The 15,391-nt window shown below is 39.0% G+C and overlaps 1 protein-coding gene and 1 non-coding gene across 2 annotated transcripts; both read left to right on the top strand.

The window, feature by feature from the left end:
* Nucleotides 1-6,605: 6,605 nt before the first annotated feature.
* On the top strand, nt 6,606-6,710 carry LOC112082359. Its single transcript, XR_002897020.1, has one exon. It is a non-coding gene; the product is annotated as a small nucleolar RNA R71 (small nucleolar RNA).
* Nucleotides 6,711-11,832: 5,122 nt separating this feature from the next.
* Nucleotides 11,833-14,483, top strand: LOC18009684 (FBD-associated F-box protein At1g61320). The gene is made up of 3 exons (XM_006391956.1): nt 11,833-12,717; nt 13,930-14,094; nt 14,190-14,483. Exons 1-3 carry the CDS (start codon nt 11,833-11,835, stop codon nt 14,481-14,483), a joined length of 1,344 nt encoding a protein of 447 aa, XP_006392018.1.
* The last annotated feature ends 908 nt before the right edge of the window (nt 14,484-15,391 follow it).

The raw sequence follows: 15,391 nt of genomic DNA, 5'->3' as shown, positions 1-15,391 counted from the left end.
CGGATATCTTGAGATCCAACCGTTGGAATGTCTCCAAACCAAGTGCATTTGAAAGCTGGTTGATTCTTCTATAAGTTGTCCAATTTTGAGGGTGATCAGACGGTGAGAAGGTATTCGTCTCTCCATGAGATTTCTGATGGTCTGCATTTATCCAAAAGAGTCTTTTTGTTCCAATTTGTGCCTCTTTATCCCAAATTACCTGAAAAGTCTTTTAAAATCCGAAAACATAGAAATACTTTGAAAACCTTTGAAAATGGAGTAAAAACACCTGTAAAAGACATTAAAGTGATCCATAAAAATGGTTTCTGATACTCTTCCTTCCCAATTCCATTCAGTCTCCTTTGTGAGTGACTGAAAACTGCGTCGCTCCTCTTCTCTCCGACATTTTTGCACATATCTGCTGATATAAACTAGAGAGAGAATGCATGAGGATTGAAAACAAGGGTTTTGGGTATGGTACCAGATAAAGATAAACTGGTCATCTATGACGACAAAGAGTGGTAAAAGTGAGGGTAAAAGACGTCCTAGATGTGTATGTCGATGTCTGCCTAAAATCAATGATGAGAAAATCAGATGTCAATATTAAGGTCAAATAAAATGAGCTAGTATATCCTGTCAGAAAGAATCTCCATGAATAGAAGTCCTCTGGTGGGAGTTCGTAGTGCAAGTACTCTAGCTACCGCCTAGTCTAGTGCTAACCACAAATGAGCTATCATGCATAGTGTAGAAGCGTGCAGGTATAAATCATCATAGTTTTGTGTCAACATTCCTGAAAAATGCTTAATGTCGAATAGGTTACATATTAAAATTTAAAAAGTGCTTGAAATTTGAAAGCAAAAACAAGAAAATGATTAGTACGGATAGACATCCTCCCACAGACTTAAATCACACTGTCCCCAGTGTGAAAAAGTTGGTGAGAAAATGGTGAATAAAAGAGAAATAAAATAAGATAAAAGAAAAGAAAATGATGATAGAACCGTGATGGCAGTGAAGTGCTGATCAATCACTCATCCTCCGATGTGTCTGCTGCGAACTGGTGCTGCTCCTGTAAGAAAGTGACAACGCGCTCAAAGCGTCGTCCCTGTCTCTCAACTCTGCGCTCCAGATCAGAATGTTTGTGCGATGATACCGATGATGAGGTGTGGCCGGTCGAAACAGATGGCTGAAAATGAGCACGGGCCGCAGCTGCATCACGCTTTGCCTTGGCCACTATGTATTGGCCAATGGTGAATGGTAGACGAGGTACAGATGGCAGAAACTCATCGGGTTCCGGAATCCATCGCGGACGTCCTCTGTTACTCAATCTCGGGACTGATGCTGAAGGCAAGCAGACTCGGTGCTCCTCAGTGCCAGTGCAATACTTGTAACCAAACCTGTCTGGATCGAAAGCGGCACGAGAGATAGTGTGATCGCGAGAGAGATAAAGTAGGTCATACCAGACATCGGGAAGTGGATCATCAGATGAGAAATCGAATCCTACAGCTTGTAGTATCGCTGTAATAGCGCTCCAGCTGGAGTAGCGTCCTCGCAACCATATAAATCATGTTTCACCTTTACCATGTTCTGTGCTATGATCCAGGCAAAGCAGGAAAGTCGTGGGTCGTCCATAAATGGCATCTGAAGTGTAATGAGTGATGTGGTGTGTGTTGAGGGTGTGTCAAGTTTTACCCTAATTGAAATCAATAGCCGCAAGTGCACAGCTGATCAATTGTAGTACTTAGGGATCGAATCCACAGGGAAGGAGGATATTTTTCTGCAAAAAGCTTTGAAATAAGTTAAAGTAAGGAAGTCGAGAACAAAAACGGTTTTGTAGGGGTTTGGTAGTGTGTTTAAAATGTAAAAACGAAATATTAAAAGAGAATTTGGAAATTAAATGACGTAATAACTAAATTTAACGAAAATGACTAAAAATGATAAAAACGGATATTCTAATGCTTAAATGAAAATGAACTAAAAAGGAAAGACAATATTGAACTAAAGCTTAAAAGAAAATCGGTGTAAATCAATGGAGAAGAAAGCGTTGGGGTTCAGGGAAGTTTTCTCAGGGGTACGAACGATTCAAAACATTGCTAGAGAGTAAATTTGATAAGATCTTAGCTTAAACTTTCCAAACTGGAGTCACGGACGTATGAATACGCCACTGTCGTGATCATAGACAACTATCTCTCTCAACCCTGACCAGTAGGTTTCCACTCTGGCCCTGGAAGAGAAGAGATGCATTATGTTTAAGACTCGTCCTAATTCACAAATCGCCCATAGGTAGGTTTCCACTCCTATGTTTGTTTTGCTCTTCCAAACTAGATCTGATACCTGATGAACACTTTCGTATCACCAAGCATCTGGATCAGATTGTAGTTCATGACGCTACTCTCATGCAGTAAAAACGAATTCAGAAGAAAAATTTCTAAGATTCGGCTCAAAAGCTCATGGAATCCTCATCGAACATATAAATCCCCATCGAAAATCCCTTCATCCCAACAATAAAACTACTCAGACATAATGAACGAAATCAAAGACATAGTATTAAGATGTAGAATAGAAATCGAAATTGAAAAAGAAAGAACAAGGGTTCAAGAGAACAAATCTCTCCCTCCCTAAAAGCTAAAGCAAAACAAGTATTCTAAAACAATAAAAAGATAGATTATCCTCGATTAGGGTTCCTAAGACATGTATTTATAGTGCTCAAGACCTCTCTGGACGTCACTTAGGGTTTCTCCAAATGTGGGCTTCAGAAATGGGCTTTTTGGGCTCTGAGGTTGAAGGCCGCGGTCGGGACAAGTGTGACCGCGGGGAATGAGTGGTTTGCCGCGGTCGGGATGCTCCTGACCGCGGGAAATAGCTTGTTGGCCGCGGGTGGAAGTGCTTGCCGGCTGGTTTAGGGGACATCTTGCTCTTCGCGTATCTTTTGATTGAACCGTTGGATTGCCAAACTGTAAAGTGCACTGGAAAGCTGATACTTCCATCTTTAAGGTCTCCAAATTTGAGCTGGATCAGACGGTGAGAAGGCCTTCAATCAGGGGTGAACTTCTGATGGTTTGACTCTGAGCTGAAATCTGGTTTTCTATCCATTTTGTTAAGCTTTTCCCTAAGTTTCCTGAAAAGAGTCTTGGAACTACAAATACTAGAAAAGCGTAATAAAATTACTTAAAAGCAATTAAAAACATAGAAAAATATTTCAAAACGATCCATAAAAGTGGTCAAAATACGGTGTTATCAATGAGCTCGGTCTTCAAAACACATCCCATGTTGGCTCTAGAGAAAATCGTGTGTGCTAAGAGTTTGTGCACAACTCTCACTGCAGGATGAGTAAGAAGGGCTGATTTGGATCTCCCGCTATCATAGACTCCATGACCCATCTCTCTCCACAAGTTAAAATCGGGTTCATCTTCAAGGTAAATGCCATCGGTGTATGGAAGCTTAAGAGCCTCACAAAGTGCAGAAATGGTGAGCGAGTAAGGCTGTCCGCGGATAGAGAATGACAAGATGCCATCTGATGTTCTGGGGTTCCTCCTCTTCGTGTGGTGGAGTGTAATAGTTGCTAAGAACTCACGGACTAGCTCAGGATAAGTTGGAAGGTTCAGCTCCATGTAGGGTCTTAGCATAAGTGCATCGATGTACCAGATTACATCCTCTCTGATTCCAAGCATCTCAAGTGTATGATAATCAATGCAAGGCGTGGGTTTGATGTTCAGCTTCTTGAAACGTCTTGCATAGTCCACTCTCGGGTTTATCTCCTTGCCAACGTATCGGATTTGTGGTGGCTCAGGAGTTGCTCGCGTTTCTCTTGAGTGCTGGAGCAATCTCATCACATAGTTTCTTCTTCTCGGTCTGGCTTGGTTCAGCATGTACTCTCCTAGAGTAGCATCATCGGGAATGTCCTCAGAGCTGTCACCAGTGCGACGGCTTCTTCGGGATCTAGTCTGTTCCATTTTTCTGCAAGACGAGATGATTCTTGGAAAAAGAGTGAATATGGATGCTGATTTTACCACATTAACGATCAGTTATACTAATACTAGTATAAAGAGATTAGTCAAAACCACAAGCAAGCATAATTGACATCGAATCAAAGAAATCGAGTAGTTCATGACTAGATTCGGATTTTTGATGTTCTCAACATAGAAATCTTCTAAAAATCCGTTTTAATGAGCAATTTCCATGTCAAATCTATAGGTTACCTAATACTAATCACTAATCACACAAGACTTAATAAAATTCATCAATTTTGCTGTTCCAAATTCGATTTTTATAAAGCATGTGAAATCCAAATTTCAAAAATCTCAATTCCTCTTAAGCTAGGTGTTAAAATCGATATTTTAGATAACCTAGAAGGATAATCCATTGTTCTTAAGCTATTTCCACCATCAATAAACCGAGATTTGGGCTTTTTAAAAAAACCCTAAGTTCTAAAATCAATTAAAAATGGTGAGTTTGAGCTTCATACCTTGCTGGAAAGAGAGATTTGATGACATAATTGAAATCAGCTTTGAAAAAGAGTGAGGTTTGGGCCAAGAATCTCTTAAAAAGCTTAAGAATTGAAAAATGTGTTTTATCCCTAAATCTCCAAGTCTTTTGGAAGAGAAGAGAAAAAGGAGTTTTGATCCAAAAAGTGCATTTTCTTTCTTTAAAAAGCGTTTTGTAGCAAAAACAGAAAAGTTTCGGGAATTCATAAGTTTACAGGAACTTACCTTTCTTGTCTTGCGCATAAGGGAGGTTTAAAACTTACGTAAAATTTTAACGGACTTTACCGGGAATACTCCGGAAATCACCGAGAAACTCCGGGAACTTTTGAAAAGCGGTGGAAATCCACATTCCCATCTCAACGACCAACAGCCGCGGTCAAGAGACGCGCGACCGCGGCGATTAAGGGCTCGGCCGCGGTCACATTCATGGTGCTGCGGTCGATGCTCCCTTGGCCGCGGGTCGGTTGATCGCGACCGCAGCCCTTTCTTCTGCGGCATTCTTCCAACTTTCAGGTCTTTGCCGGGCCAAGCAGCTAAAAACCTACCTTTTTCTTCTTGGTTTTTCTAATTTTCTGATTTTTTTGTGTTTTTGTTTTATAAAACATGTGAAACTTAAAAGAAAAAGAAAGCATAAATTGTAAAAAAGAAAAGAAAACTAAAAGAAAAAGTTCCTAAATGGGTTGCCTCCCATTAAGCACTTTTGTTTTAAGTCGTTTAGCTCGACGTAGGCAAGCAGAATCAGACTGATTTGAATGGCACTCCACTTGATGTGCCCTTATCACTTCCGCTCGCTGGAGGTTTTACTTCTTCTCCTTGAGGAGCCGTCTTCTTTACTTTACTCTTCTTTCTGACTTTAACATTGTTTAAAACCTTTTTTGTGTTTTCGATCAGCTCCTGATTTGGTCCTCACTAGTTTCTGTTGCACCTGGTGGAATGATGATCTTGATCTTTACAAAAACTTTTGGCTTCTCCTTTTCTTTCTCTTTTGGCCGGTTTACTTTACTTGGAAAATCATCTAGGATAGTCGGGTAAAACCTTCTGCGATCCACATTGAGGAAAACAGCATGCCGCTTTGCGTGATCGATTACTGCTCCTACGGTAGCTAGGAATGGTCTCCCGAAAATGAGTGGTCTCTCCTTGTCTTTATCCATCTCCAGGACTTGGAAGTCTGCTGGAACAATCTTGTCTCCCACTAGAACTTGTAGATCATGAACTGCCCCTTCAGTATCTTTTTGAGATGAATCTCCAAAGACAACCTTAACCGTCGATGCCCTTAAGGTTTTTATGCCCAATTTTTCGGCAAATGTCTTTGACATGATGTTGACATTGGCTCCGGAATCGCACAGGCAGTCTGTGAAACTGATTCCTGAAATGAAACATCGGAAAACAAAACGTCCCGGATCGTCGACTTTTGTAAGCCATTGAAACGGTGATCGTTGAGGTACCTTAAATGGTGGCTGCTTGGCATCGACATCCTTGTAAAGTGGTACAAAGATTGGGGTTTCTTCTTTCTTTCCATCGATTATGGCCTCTTCTTCGGGCAATGTGGTTATGGCGTTGCAAAACCTCTTAGGGTTATCTTCAACTCTTCCTGAAAGAACTTCACTTTGTCCCTCCGAAGTTTCCACCTTGGAACTTGTTGTGGAAGGATTTTTGCTGTGGTGGGTAGTACTGATCTTGAGGATTCTCCACATTTGGATTGCTGTAAGAGAGATTGTTGTAATTTACATTCCGGAAGTTGTTGTTGAAGCCATTGTTGAAGCGATTTGGGTATGGTGCTTGTGCTCCTACATAATTCACCTCTTCTTCTTGAAAGGCTTGATTAATGTGATCAATATCACTAGGTCCTTCATCTTCTGAGCCATTGTTGGTCTCACAAGCATGGATTAGGCGATTGTTGCTCTTCAAAAGCTGGCTCATCATGTTCTTCAACTCGGTTATCTCCTTGTTGTCTATTCCGGTTTGCTTCGTCGAGCGATCGTATTCAGGACAATTATTGCTATTGGCTTGAGCAAATTTTCGATGAGGGCTCTTACTTGGGCTATCGTCTTTTGTCCAAAATCTCCATTGCTAGCTGTATCAAGTGAAAGTTTGTATTTTGGTTGCAAACCTCGGTAAAATGTGCTCAGCAGGCTTGATCCAAGAAATCCATGGTGAGGGCAATCACGTTCATACTCCTTAAAACGTTCCCAGGCTTCATAGAAAGATTCAGTCCGTCCTTGCTGAAAGCTTGAGATCTTTGTTCTCAACAAGTTCGACCTTGACTTAATATAGAAGTGATTCAGGAAAGCGGTTTTACACTCTTCCCAATTAGTAATCGATCCTGCAGGCAAAGATTTCAACCAACGGTGAGCTTTGTGTGCTAATGAAAAAGGGAACAACTTTAAAAATTAAATAGTCTGCTGGAACTTGGTTTGTTCTCATCATGCTGCAAATTTCTTCAAAGAGCTCAATATGGTCCATTGGGTGTTCAGAAGGAACTCCATGGAATTGGTTTTCTTTCACCAATGAGATGATTTGAGGCTTGACTTCAAACTCATTCCGGTTCGGAAATGAAACTTGAATTGCAGATCGGTTCTGAAAATTTTGAGTAGGTGCATCAAAATCAGCTATGCGATGGTTCCTGGCTTGTCTTCGGTGTTGGTTTGCTGGCTTCACAGGGCGGTTAGCGCGCCCATTCGGCTGCATTCCTTGGTGGTCACCATCGGCTGCATTGATGGGTGCATCAAAGTCTTCACGTTCTTCTCTCTCGCGATTCTGGTGGTTTTTCGGAGGAACCTCATCCTCCTCTCCATCTTGTCGAGCATGATCACCTCCTCTGTGATCATTCTCTTCATTTTCTCCATGTTCGGACCCGTCTTGGTCTATATTTAAAACTCGATTAATAGGATCTCCAGGCTGGTCGTCGTTGGCCATTCCTTGCGTTCGTCTAAGTCTTCAAAGTTCTCTTTCGTGTCTGTCTATCTCGTCTAGAATTGGAATATTTTCTACAGGTCTGCGCCTGGTATTCATGCAATTCAGAAAAACAAAAGAAGAGAAAGATAATTCAGCAAAACTTTGAGAAAGAACTAGAGATCAGGTGTCTAGAACAGAAGTTAAAACAAGAAAAATAGCAAAAGGCAGCGAAACAAATCCTCGGCAACGGCGCCAAAAACTTGATGCGTGTCAACTGCGTGAGGGAACAAGTTTTACCCTTAACAAAAACAAATGAAAGCCGCAAGTGCACAGCTAATCAGTTGTAGTATTTAGGAATCGAATCCACAGAGATTTGTGTGCCTGGTATTCTTCTACGGTTTCTAACTTTATATCTAGACTAGATTGGTTTTAGAGGTTGGTTGTTTTTCACGGATTAAACTAAAACTAAAGAAATCAAATAAATCTATCCTAGAAAATAAGTAGAAAAATCGAATAAAAAGCAAGTAGAGCAAGCAAAATATCGAACTAAAACAATTGAAATGTGGATCTAAATAAGCAAGTAAAAATCGATTGGTTTGTAACTATGGCTAAAAATGCTGAGCTTTTGGAAACTCTACAGGGATCATAATCGGTTTTAACACTAGGGTAGATAGATTGGGATTGACGGATATCGATATATAGGGTTCTTGGTATGACTACGTCACTGTCGTGATCATAACCAACTGTTTCTCGCAACCCTGACCAGTACGTTTCCACTCTGGCCCTGGAAGGGAGAGAACGCAAGAGCTGCACAAGACTCATCAATACTCACGATCTCGCCGCAGGTAGGTTTCCACTCCTATGGAAAAATCGCCTGTTTCATTTTAGGGCTGATACTTAATGAAAACTTTCGCAACACTAACTATCTAGATCAGATACTAGGTGATCAATCAAGCATACATGCAATAAGAACAAGAATAAACAGAGAACAAAGTTGAAATCCCAGATCTATAAACCTAGATGTCTTAATCGATTATGAGAGCCCCTTTTGGGAACCCTAAGCCCAACTCGGGATCTACTCAGACATGGCTGAGGTCGACATCATCATTGGTTTTAATAAAAGTAATCAAAAACAGTAAAGAAAAGAGATGAAGAAAGCTTTTCTATTGAAGAACTCGGACTTGAACAATCTTCTACAAAAATCGCATAAAAACGGCTAAAGGAAAAAGGGTTTCTGTAAAGTATGAAGGGTGGTGTGTAAACGACCTAAATGACAAGTATTTATAGTCTTCAATACTCCATGGTCTCTAGGGTTCCAGAATTGAGGCTGAGAATGACTTTGGGCTTCAGAAATATGGGCTTTAGTTCGGAATTAGCCGGCCGCGGTCGGGAATGACGTGACCGCGGGAAATAGGGTGCTGGCCGCGGTCGGAAGGCTTGTGGCCGCGGGGAATGGGCTGTTGGCCGCGGTCGCGTGACTTGCTGGCCGTCTTCGAGTGGCTCCGGAACTAATGGAATATATTGAGATCCAACCGTTGAAATGTCTCCAAACCAAGTGCATTTGAAAGCTGGTTAATTCTTCTATAAGTTTTCTAATTTTGAGGGTGATCAGACGGTGAGAAGGTCTTCGTCTCTCCATGAGAGTTCTGACGGTCTGCATTTATCCAAAAGAGTCTTTTTGTTCCAATTTGTGCCTCTTTATCCCAAATTACCTGAAAAGTCTTTTAAAATCCGAAAACATAGAAATCCTTTGAAAACCTTTGAAAATGGAGTAAAAACACCTGTAAAAGACATTAAAGTGATCCATAAAAATGGTCAAAATCTGGTGTTATCAATCCACGAACGTGATATTTTCCGGTTTGAGAGACCCTGAGAACTCTTCTAATTCTTCGAAGACGAGCTGTGAGATAAGATTGGCGGGACAAGTCTGGTCCACCAGAACCTGTCTCATCTGTTCGCCGCCTATCTCTAGTGTCACCTTTGGGGCGGGGTACTGGGTGATGATTCCGGATAATTCATCCGCCGTGTCAAAGAACTCCGACGGGCGAGCTAATCGTCTTTGAACCCTGGGCGCCTTGTCGAGGTTCCCTTTCCTTGTTTCTTCTATGTGTTCTTCGACATGATTGACCCTGACGAAGCCTCCTATCACTTGATCTTGTTTATCTAGCATTCGATGCGCTTTACTAGATAGTAGAGGCTGCATCGACGGGTGGTGAACCAGCGTCATATCTCCTTTGTGAAAGCTGAACAGTCCTCAGTCTGATGCCCCCCGGATCGGTGATACTCACACCATGATTTTCCACATTTTTTGCTCCTCTGAAGCGGGTTCATCTCCTCCCCCTAGATCTCGTATGGCATGGGGGTGCGTTATCCATGATTCTACCTCTAATTGGTTCTGGTCGCACCATCTGGAGATATCACTAGAATACGTCTTGAGGGGATTTTCTCTCGGTTTCTTTCCCTGGTCTACGGCTATCTTTGGATCTCTGTTGCTTCCCCCTCCTTTGATGTTCTCCCTCTGTTGGGATTTCTTGAGCTGATGGGCATGTCAGGTTCGTCCTATCCAGACTTGGTCATGTCTCCTTGGTGTCGGCGGTTCCCAGCTCCGACTTCGCTAATGCTTGGTTCACCGTCAACCTCTGCGTGACTCTCTCCCGTTTGCATATCCGGGTTATTGCCTCCAGATCTAAATTTTTGGTGGTTTTCTGACTTGAGAAGAGAAATTTTGCCTCGGAGAGTGTTGCCCCTTCTTTCTAGTGCCAAACTGTTTGAGTGATTTTTAATCCTCTGCGGGGGCAAGTCTCCTGCAAAACTAGTAAACGCATGAAGGCCTGGAAACACACAATGGGATGTGTTTTCCGTTGGCTCTCCGACGCTCAAGTCAGAAAATAGTGAAAAAAACCACAAAGTGGCTAATTGGAGAGAGGAAAGAGATTGGAAAACGAAAGAAGGAAAGTGGACTGAACGTTCCTGAGAAAGATGGAATCGACTCGGACCTTTGAGTAATAATGAGCTTTTTGAGGTGAAAAAAAAAAGAAGTGTAAGAATTTTGGGGTGAGATTTCTATAGCTTAATGAACCACCATGGAGTAGAAGTGAAGAGATGGTCAGAGTAATGACCAGAAAGTCTAATGTGATATAGTTTAATGATCATAAATGTCTAGAAAGATAGTATGAACCTTAAGGTGGCGAAAGGAGTGAACCCTTTCCTCATTGAAAGGAAGAGAGTATTTATAGAAATTTACCTGACCCAGGTTCGTATACCGGGTCGGTTCTCAGATCGTGAGTCAGGCGGTTTGGTTTGCAATGCAATTTGGCTAGACTCGAATCTTATGCTCACATCATGCCTCAGACGCTCTCACCATTTTTTTTTGGCATTTTCAGCCTCATGCGAGACCGCTCTTTGGCGCTTCTTTTTCACCCCCAGCGTATGGGTTGGGTTTGACGATTCAGACGCGGTATAAATATTGCTGAATCTCTGCTTTTCTTCTGCCTTCTCCGTGTGGTCATTATCATCTGACATGTGTAAAAATGGTGCATTAAATGCCAATCTCGTGGGATTTGTGAGGGTATGAGCAATTAAATCAGATCAAGGCATATTCTGATTGTCGAACGGAGGGAAATTTAAACAGTGTTTCCCGCTTAAAAGATTATTTGTATCTGGCTCGGATTTCTCGATACTGGGACTGGGCTGCCATGGTTGTCTCACTGTCTGACTCTATTCTTCAGGTATTTGTGTGGGTTACACTTCCTTATATCCCAATTCTTCTCGATTAACGAGCTTGGACCTAGGACATAGGAATTGTAATCTCTCCTCCTCCTGATTACTCAGTTTCCAACCTTTTTGTCTCTGACAGCATGGCCGGCACTATCAAATACGAAGAATCTGAGAACATGTGACCTATCGTGCTGAATCTCTTAAATCTAAAAGGATTCGAGGCTTGGTACTATATGCTTAGGTCATATTCGACCGTAAACCCAATACGAATTCTAATTTGGCTCAGAAGAGTTATACCAGTAAAAAAATCATGAAAGCTACGTACAAGCACGTGATTCGTCCATAAGAAAAGATTGAATTGATCCCAACAACTAATATAACTATTTTGACAAAACAATTAATATATAAAATATATGTTTATGGAAAAAAAAATTGTGTAACATATGTATTAACATTGTTTTTTTAATGTAGATATATTAATACTATACCTAATATAATGTATTGTTAATTTTCTTTATAAGGTAAGAAATACACCAGTCAAACTGTTTTTTTAAGAAATATAGAAAGTACAATTTTGCTATATTTAAAAAAAAACAAAAAGAAATAAATTAAATGTATCATAATTATATTGCCTAAATCAATAAAAAAAAAACTATATGTATATATAGTCAAAAACTCTCAGAGTTTTCTATGATAGTCTACATATAAATCATTGTACACTGAAAATTTCTGTAAACAACTCTAATGTTCTTTGTTGAAAATGATGGAATCTTCACAAAAGAAGACAGAAGTCACCGAAACTTTGCCTGACGACCTCGTGAACCACATCATGTCGGTATATCTTCCAATTCGATCTGTTTTACGAAATCGTTCTGCGTCCAAAAAGTTTAAAGACTTAGAGATCTGGTCCCGAGACCTTGATTTCAGCGGAATATACTCCGTGAGATGCATTCAAAGGAAGGCTGTACGCATCATTGAAAACGTTTTTAATGAGCACAAAGTCTCGGAGATTAACCGATTTGTGCTACTTCTCAATCACATCGGAGTGGAAGATAAGATACTCTCATGGATCAATACATGTCTTGGTAAAAACATCCAAGAGCTTGTGTTGGATTTCTCTAAATCAAGAAAAGTTGCTAACATCCCGGTCGATTTCTCGGGCATCGAGGCGCTAACAGTTTTGAAGCTAGGATGGTGTAGGTTCAAAATACCAGATAATTCTCTAAAGGGTTTGAAGTTATTGAAGACACTTTCGCTAACTAAGACTGGTGATATGAACACAGACATGATAAATGCAATATTCAGCAACTGCATCCACCTTGAGACGTTTGAGCTAATCAACTTTCAAATGTTTGGGACATTGAGCATCAATGCTGTAAATCATAAGAAGTTTAAGTCGCTGGTCGTGTATACTATGCCGTATCTCTTGCAAATTATTGTGGATGCACCTACTCCCGAATGCTTCAAGTATGATGGATATTGCAAGAGGGTTTACTTTTCAAGAGTGCACACACTTAAAGAGGCAAACCTCCACTATAATCGAAGTTTGTATTGGCGTTATTACGATCCATCTGAAAGGGTGCTTGCTAATATGGGGGCCTATATAAGAGTTCGTGTTCTCGCAACGAACAATATCTTTCTTGAGGTAAATCTTATTTTTTGTAATATAGTTTTTATAAATTTTAAAAATAATTTTTTTGCTAGTTTATTTATAATAGCTGAGAAGAGTTTATGGTATCATATGCACGAGTTGAGATCATAGAAAATGTTTATTTAGATGTCTTTTAAGGAAGTGATATCTATTATGGATAGGTGCTTTTCTATTTTCTGCATACTTTTATATGAAGAAGTCGTTTAAAAAATCATATGGCCATTCTCAAGCACTCATGCAATTAATTCTTCTTTTTAATAACATATAGAATTTTGTTCTGGTTTCTATCAAATGAAAGAGAGAGAGAGAGGAAAATTTGAATCATCACAGGATTACAAAGTTAGGAAATTGTATCACTTAGGTCTTAGATGTGTGAAACACGACTTAAAATCTGATTTAGTTAGTATGGTATATGGTCCTTTTTGACCAAGCTAATGAATCTTCTTAAGTACTGTATGATATATTTTTTTTTAATTGGGATAAAAAAAAGTTTCATTTACTAATTAGGATTAGGAATCAAATTTTAAGGTTGATAGATATGGGTCTAAAGGTTTGTATTATAAATTCCAACAATAATAAAGAAACCCCAAAATAAGGTATCTGCATCAATTTGTTTTAAATTCTCTCTTGTTTTCAACTTTATTCTAGTTAGATTCGACCTAATTCTTAACACCATTACTAAAACCTTTTTGCCTTCTATATAATATATTTGGCTGACCAAACCATTTACTCTGTTTCGTAATCTTTCGTTAATAATGTTGCACATTTGATTACTTTTTGACCCCACAAGAATTTTTTGAAGACCTATATAAGACCTTATACCACCCTCACTAGACGTGCCTCGAATTATTTTTTATTTTCTTATTTGTCTTAGTGGGTATCTAGACATTAATGGTAGACAACTTTCAGAATTAACTTAGTTGTGGAATCCAACAAAAATAATCTCAATAGGTACAGTAAGATCTGATACTAAAAACAAATAAAATCTGACAGAAATCTTATTCTTTTAAGTTTACGTGCTCATTTTTTTTTTGCATGGATTATTTTTTAAAGCTTAAGTGGCTAGGGAGTATCATTTGCTCAACTCTTTAAATGTTAATGATAGAGATTTTTCATAAAATGCAGCTTTCACATGTTAATTTCTCTTGTTAATATTTTTGCACTCGTGCTTTAGAGCGCGTTCTGATGTTTCTTTCCCATGTATAGGCTTTCACGTATAAGTACGATGAAGGAGAAATGAAAAAACCAAATTTCTGCTTTTGGAGCTTACAAGAATTTCAGATTTCTTTTAAAGCTCCAACAATTTGCAATCTTTTTGACATTGCTCAATTCCTCGAACAGTGCCCTAACCTCAAAAAGGTTTTGATCGATGTACGTCTCTCCCTCTCTCTCTGTATATATATATGTACTAATCTACCCAAACAATACCTCGATTCTACGTGATAATTGATTTTTTCTATGTGCAGATAAATGATTTCACATTTGAACCTGGAGTTTATTGGGAGGTTCATCAGAAGCAACATATTCGGCTTCACAACTACCGTTTGAACAGTATCAAGTTTGTCGAGATCATGGGCTATAAAAACCACTGGCATGAGCTTGATATAATGGATTTCTTTGTCAGGTACGCAATATCTCTAGAAAAGTTAACGTTGACGAAGCCTAGAAACCCAAAGATCAAGCTATTCGAACCTGATAATGCAAAGATCAATTACATAAAAAGCATGTCTCAAAAGAAAGATCTCATTGAATTTATCTAAGGTTAAGTTCAGGTTGTGCTCAAGCATGCCAGATTATAATAGCTCTTTTGATGTGTCTGAAACGTCATAAAGAGTAGTGAAACAATCATTTAATGATTTTTTTCTCTTTTTCTAGTTTTTTTTCTAGAATTGAACTTTATTTGTTTAAATAAAAAAAATAAAAAAAAACTATTTATTTTCGTTTTTTTTTTCTCTCAGATTTGAACTTATGTGAGATCAATTAAGTCATTTTACACTAATATATGTCTATTCTCATGCTCATAAATAGTTTAAGATCATTGATATTTGGTTGTTGTTTATGATCTTGAGAATATATCTAAATAATATTTTTTAACTTATTGCAACGAGTTAATCATTGAAAATTTACCCACTTTATTCCAACAAGAGTATTATATTTGTCTTTTTTTATGACATGATTTGATTAGCAACTTGGAAAACGTTTAATGCTCAAAATTTCAAAATAAATAAACATACATGAGATGTAAATAACGTTTCAGCTTAACACAATTTATATGGAGTGAAGTGATTTTGGTTAATGTTGGTATTTTCGAGGGACCATAATGTGGGTGGGTTTAGAAAGAATCAATGAAAGGACATCAATTCAAATCCTGGATTTTCAAATTCAGATAATATATAAATTTCGTAGTATATTGTGAGCTGGATTTTCAAATCCGGGATTTTCAAATTCAGATAATATATAAATCCTGGATTTTCGAGCAATGTTTTCATCAAGATAATATATAAATTTCGTAGTATATTGTGACTTGGTCAAGAAATAAAAGATTAGTGAACCAAATCGATTAATGGGTTTAGGTTCACTAATAAAAGATTAGTGAACTCAAACGGATTAATGGATTTGCGCAAAAATAGGATACTAAAAATTTGAGGGTCCAAGAATTGGATAAAAC

This window comes from Eutrema salsugineum, unplaced genomic scaffold (assembly GCF_000478725.1).
Source record: "Eutrema salsugineum unplaced genomic scaffold, Eutsalg1_0 scaffold_8, whole genome shotgun sequence".
In the NCBI taxonomy this organism is placed as follows: Eukaryota; Viridiplantae; Streptophyta; class Magnoliopsida; order Brassicales; family Brassicaceae; genus Eutrema; species Eutrema salsugineum.
This window is presented reverse-complemented; position numbering and strand designations above follow the sequence as displayed.

Coding starts and splice junctions, on each gene's coding strand:
- LOC18009684 (XM_006391956.1), top strand. CDS start 11,833: ATGATGGAATCTTCACAAAAGAAGACAGAAGTCACCGAAACTTTGCCT. Junction 12,718..13,929: donor CGAACAATATCTTTCTTGAG/GTAAATCTTATT, acceptor TCCCATGTATAG/GCTTTCACGTATAAGTACGA. Junction 14,095..14,189: donor TCAAAAAGGTTTTGATCGAT/GTACGTCTCTCC, acceptor TTCTATGTGCAG/ATAAATGATTTCACATTTGA.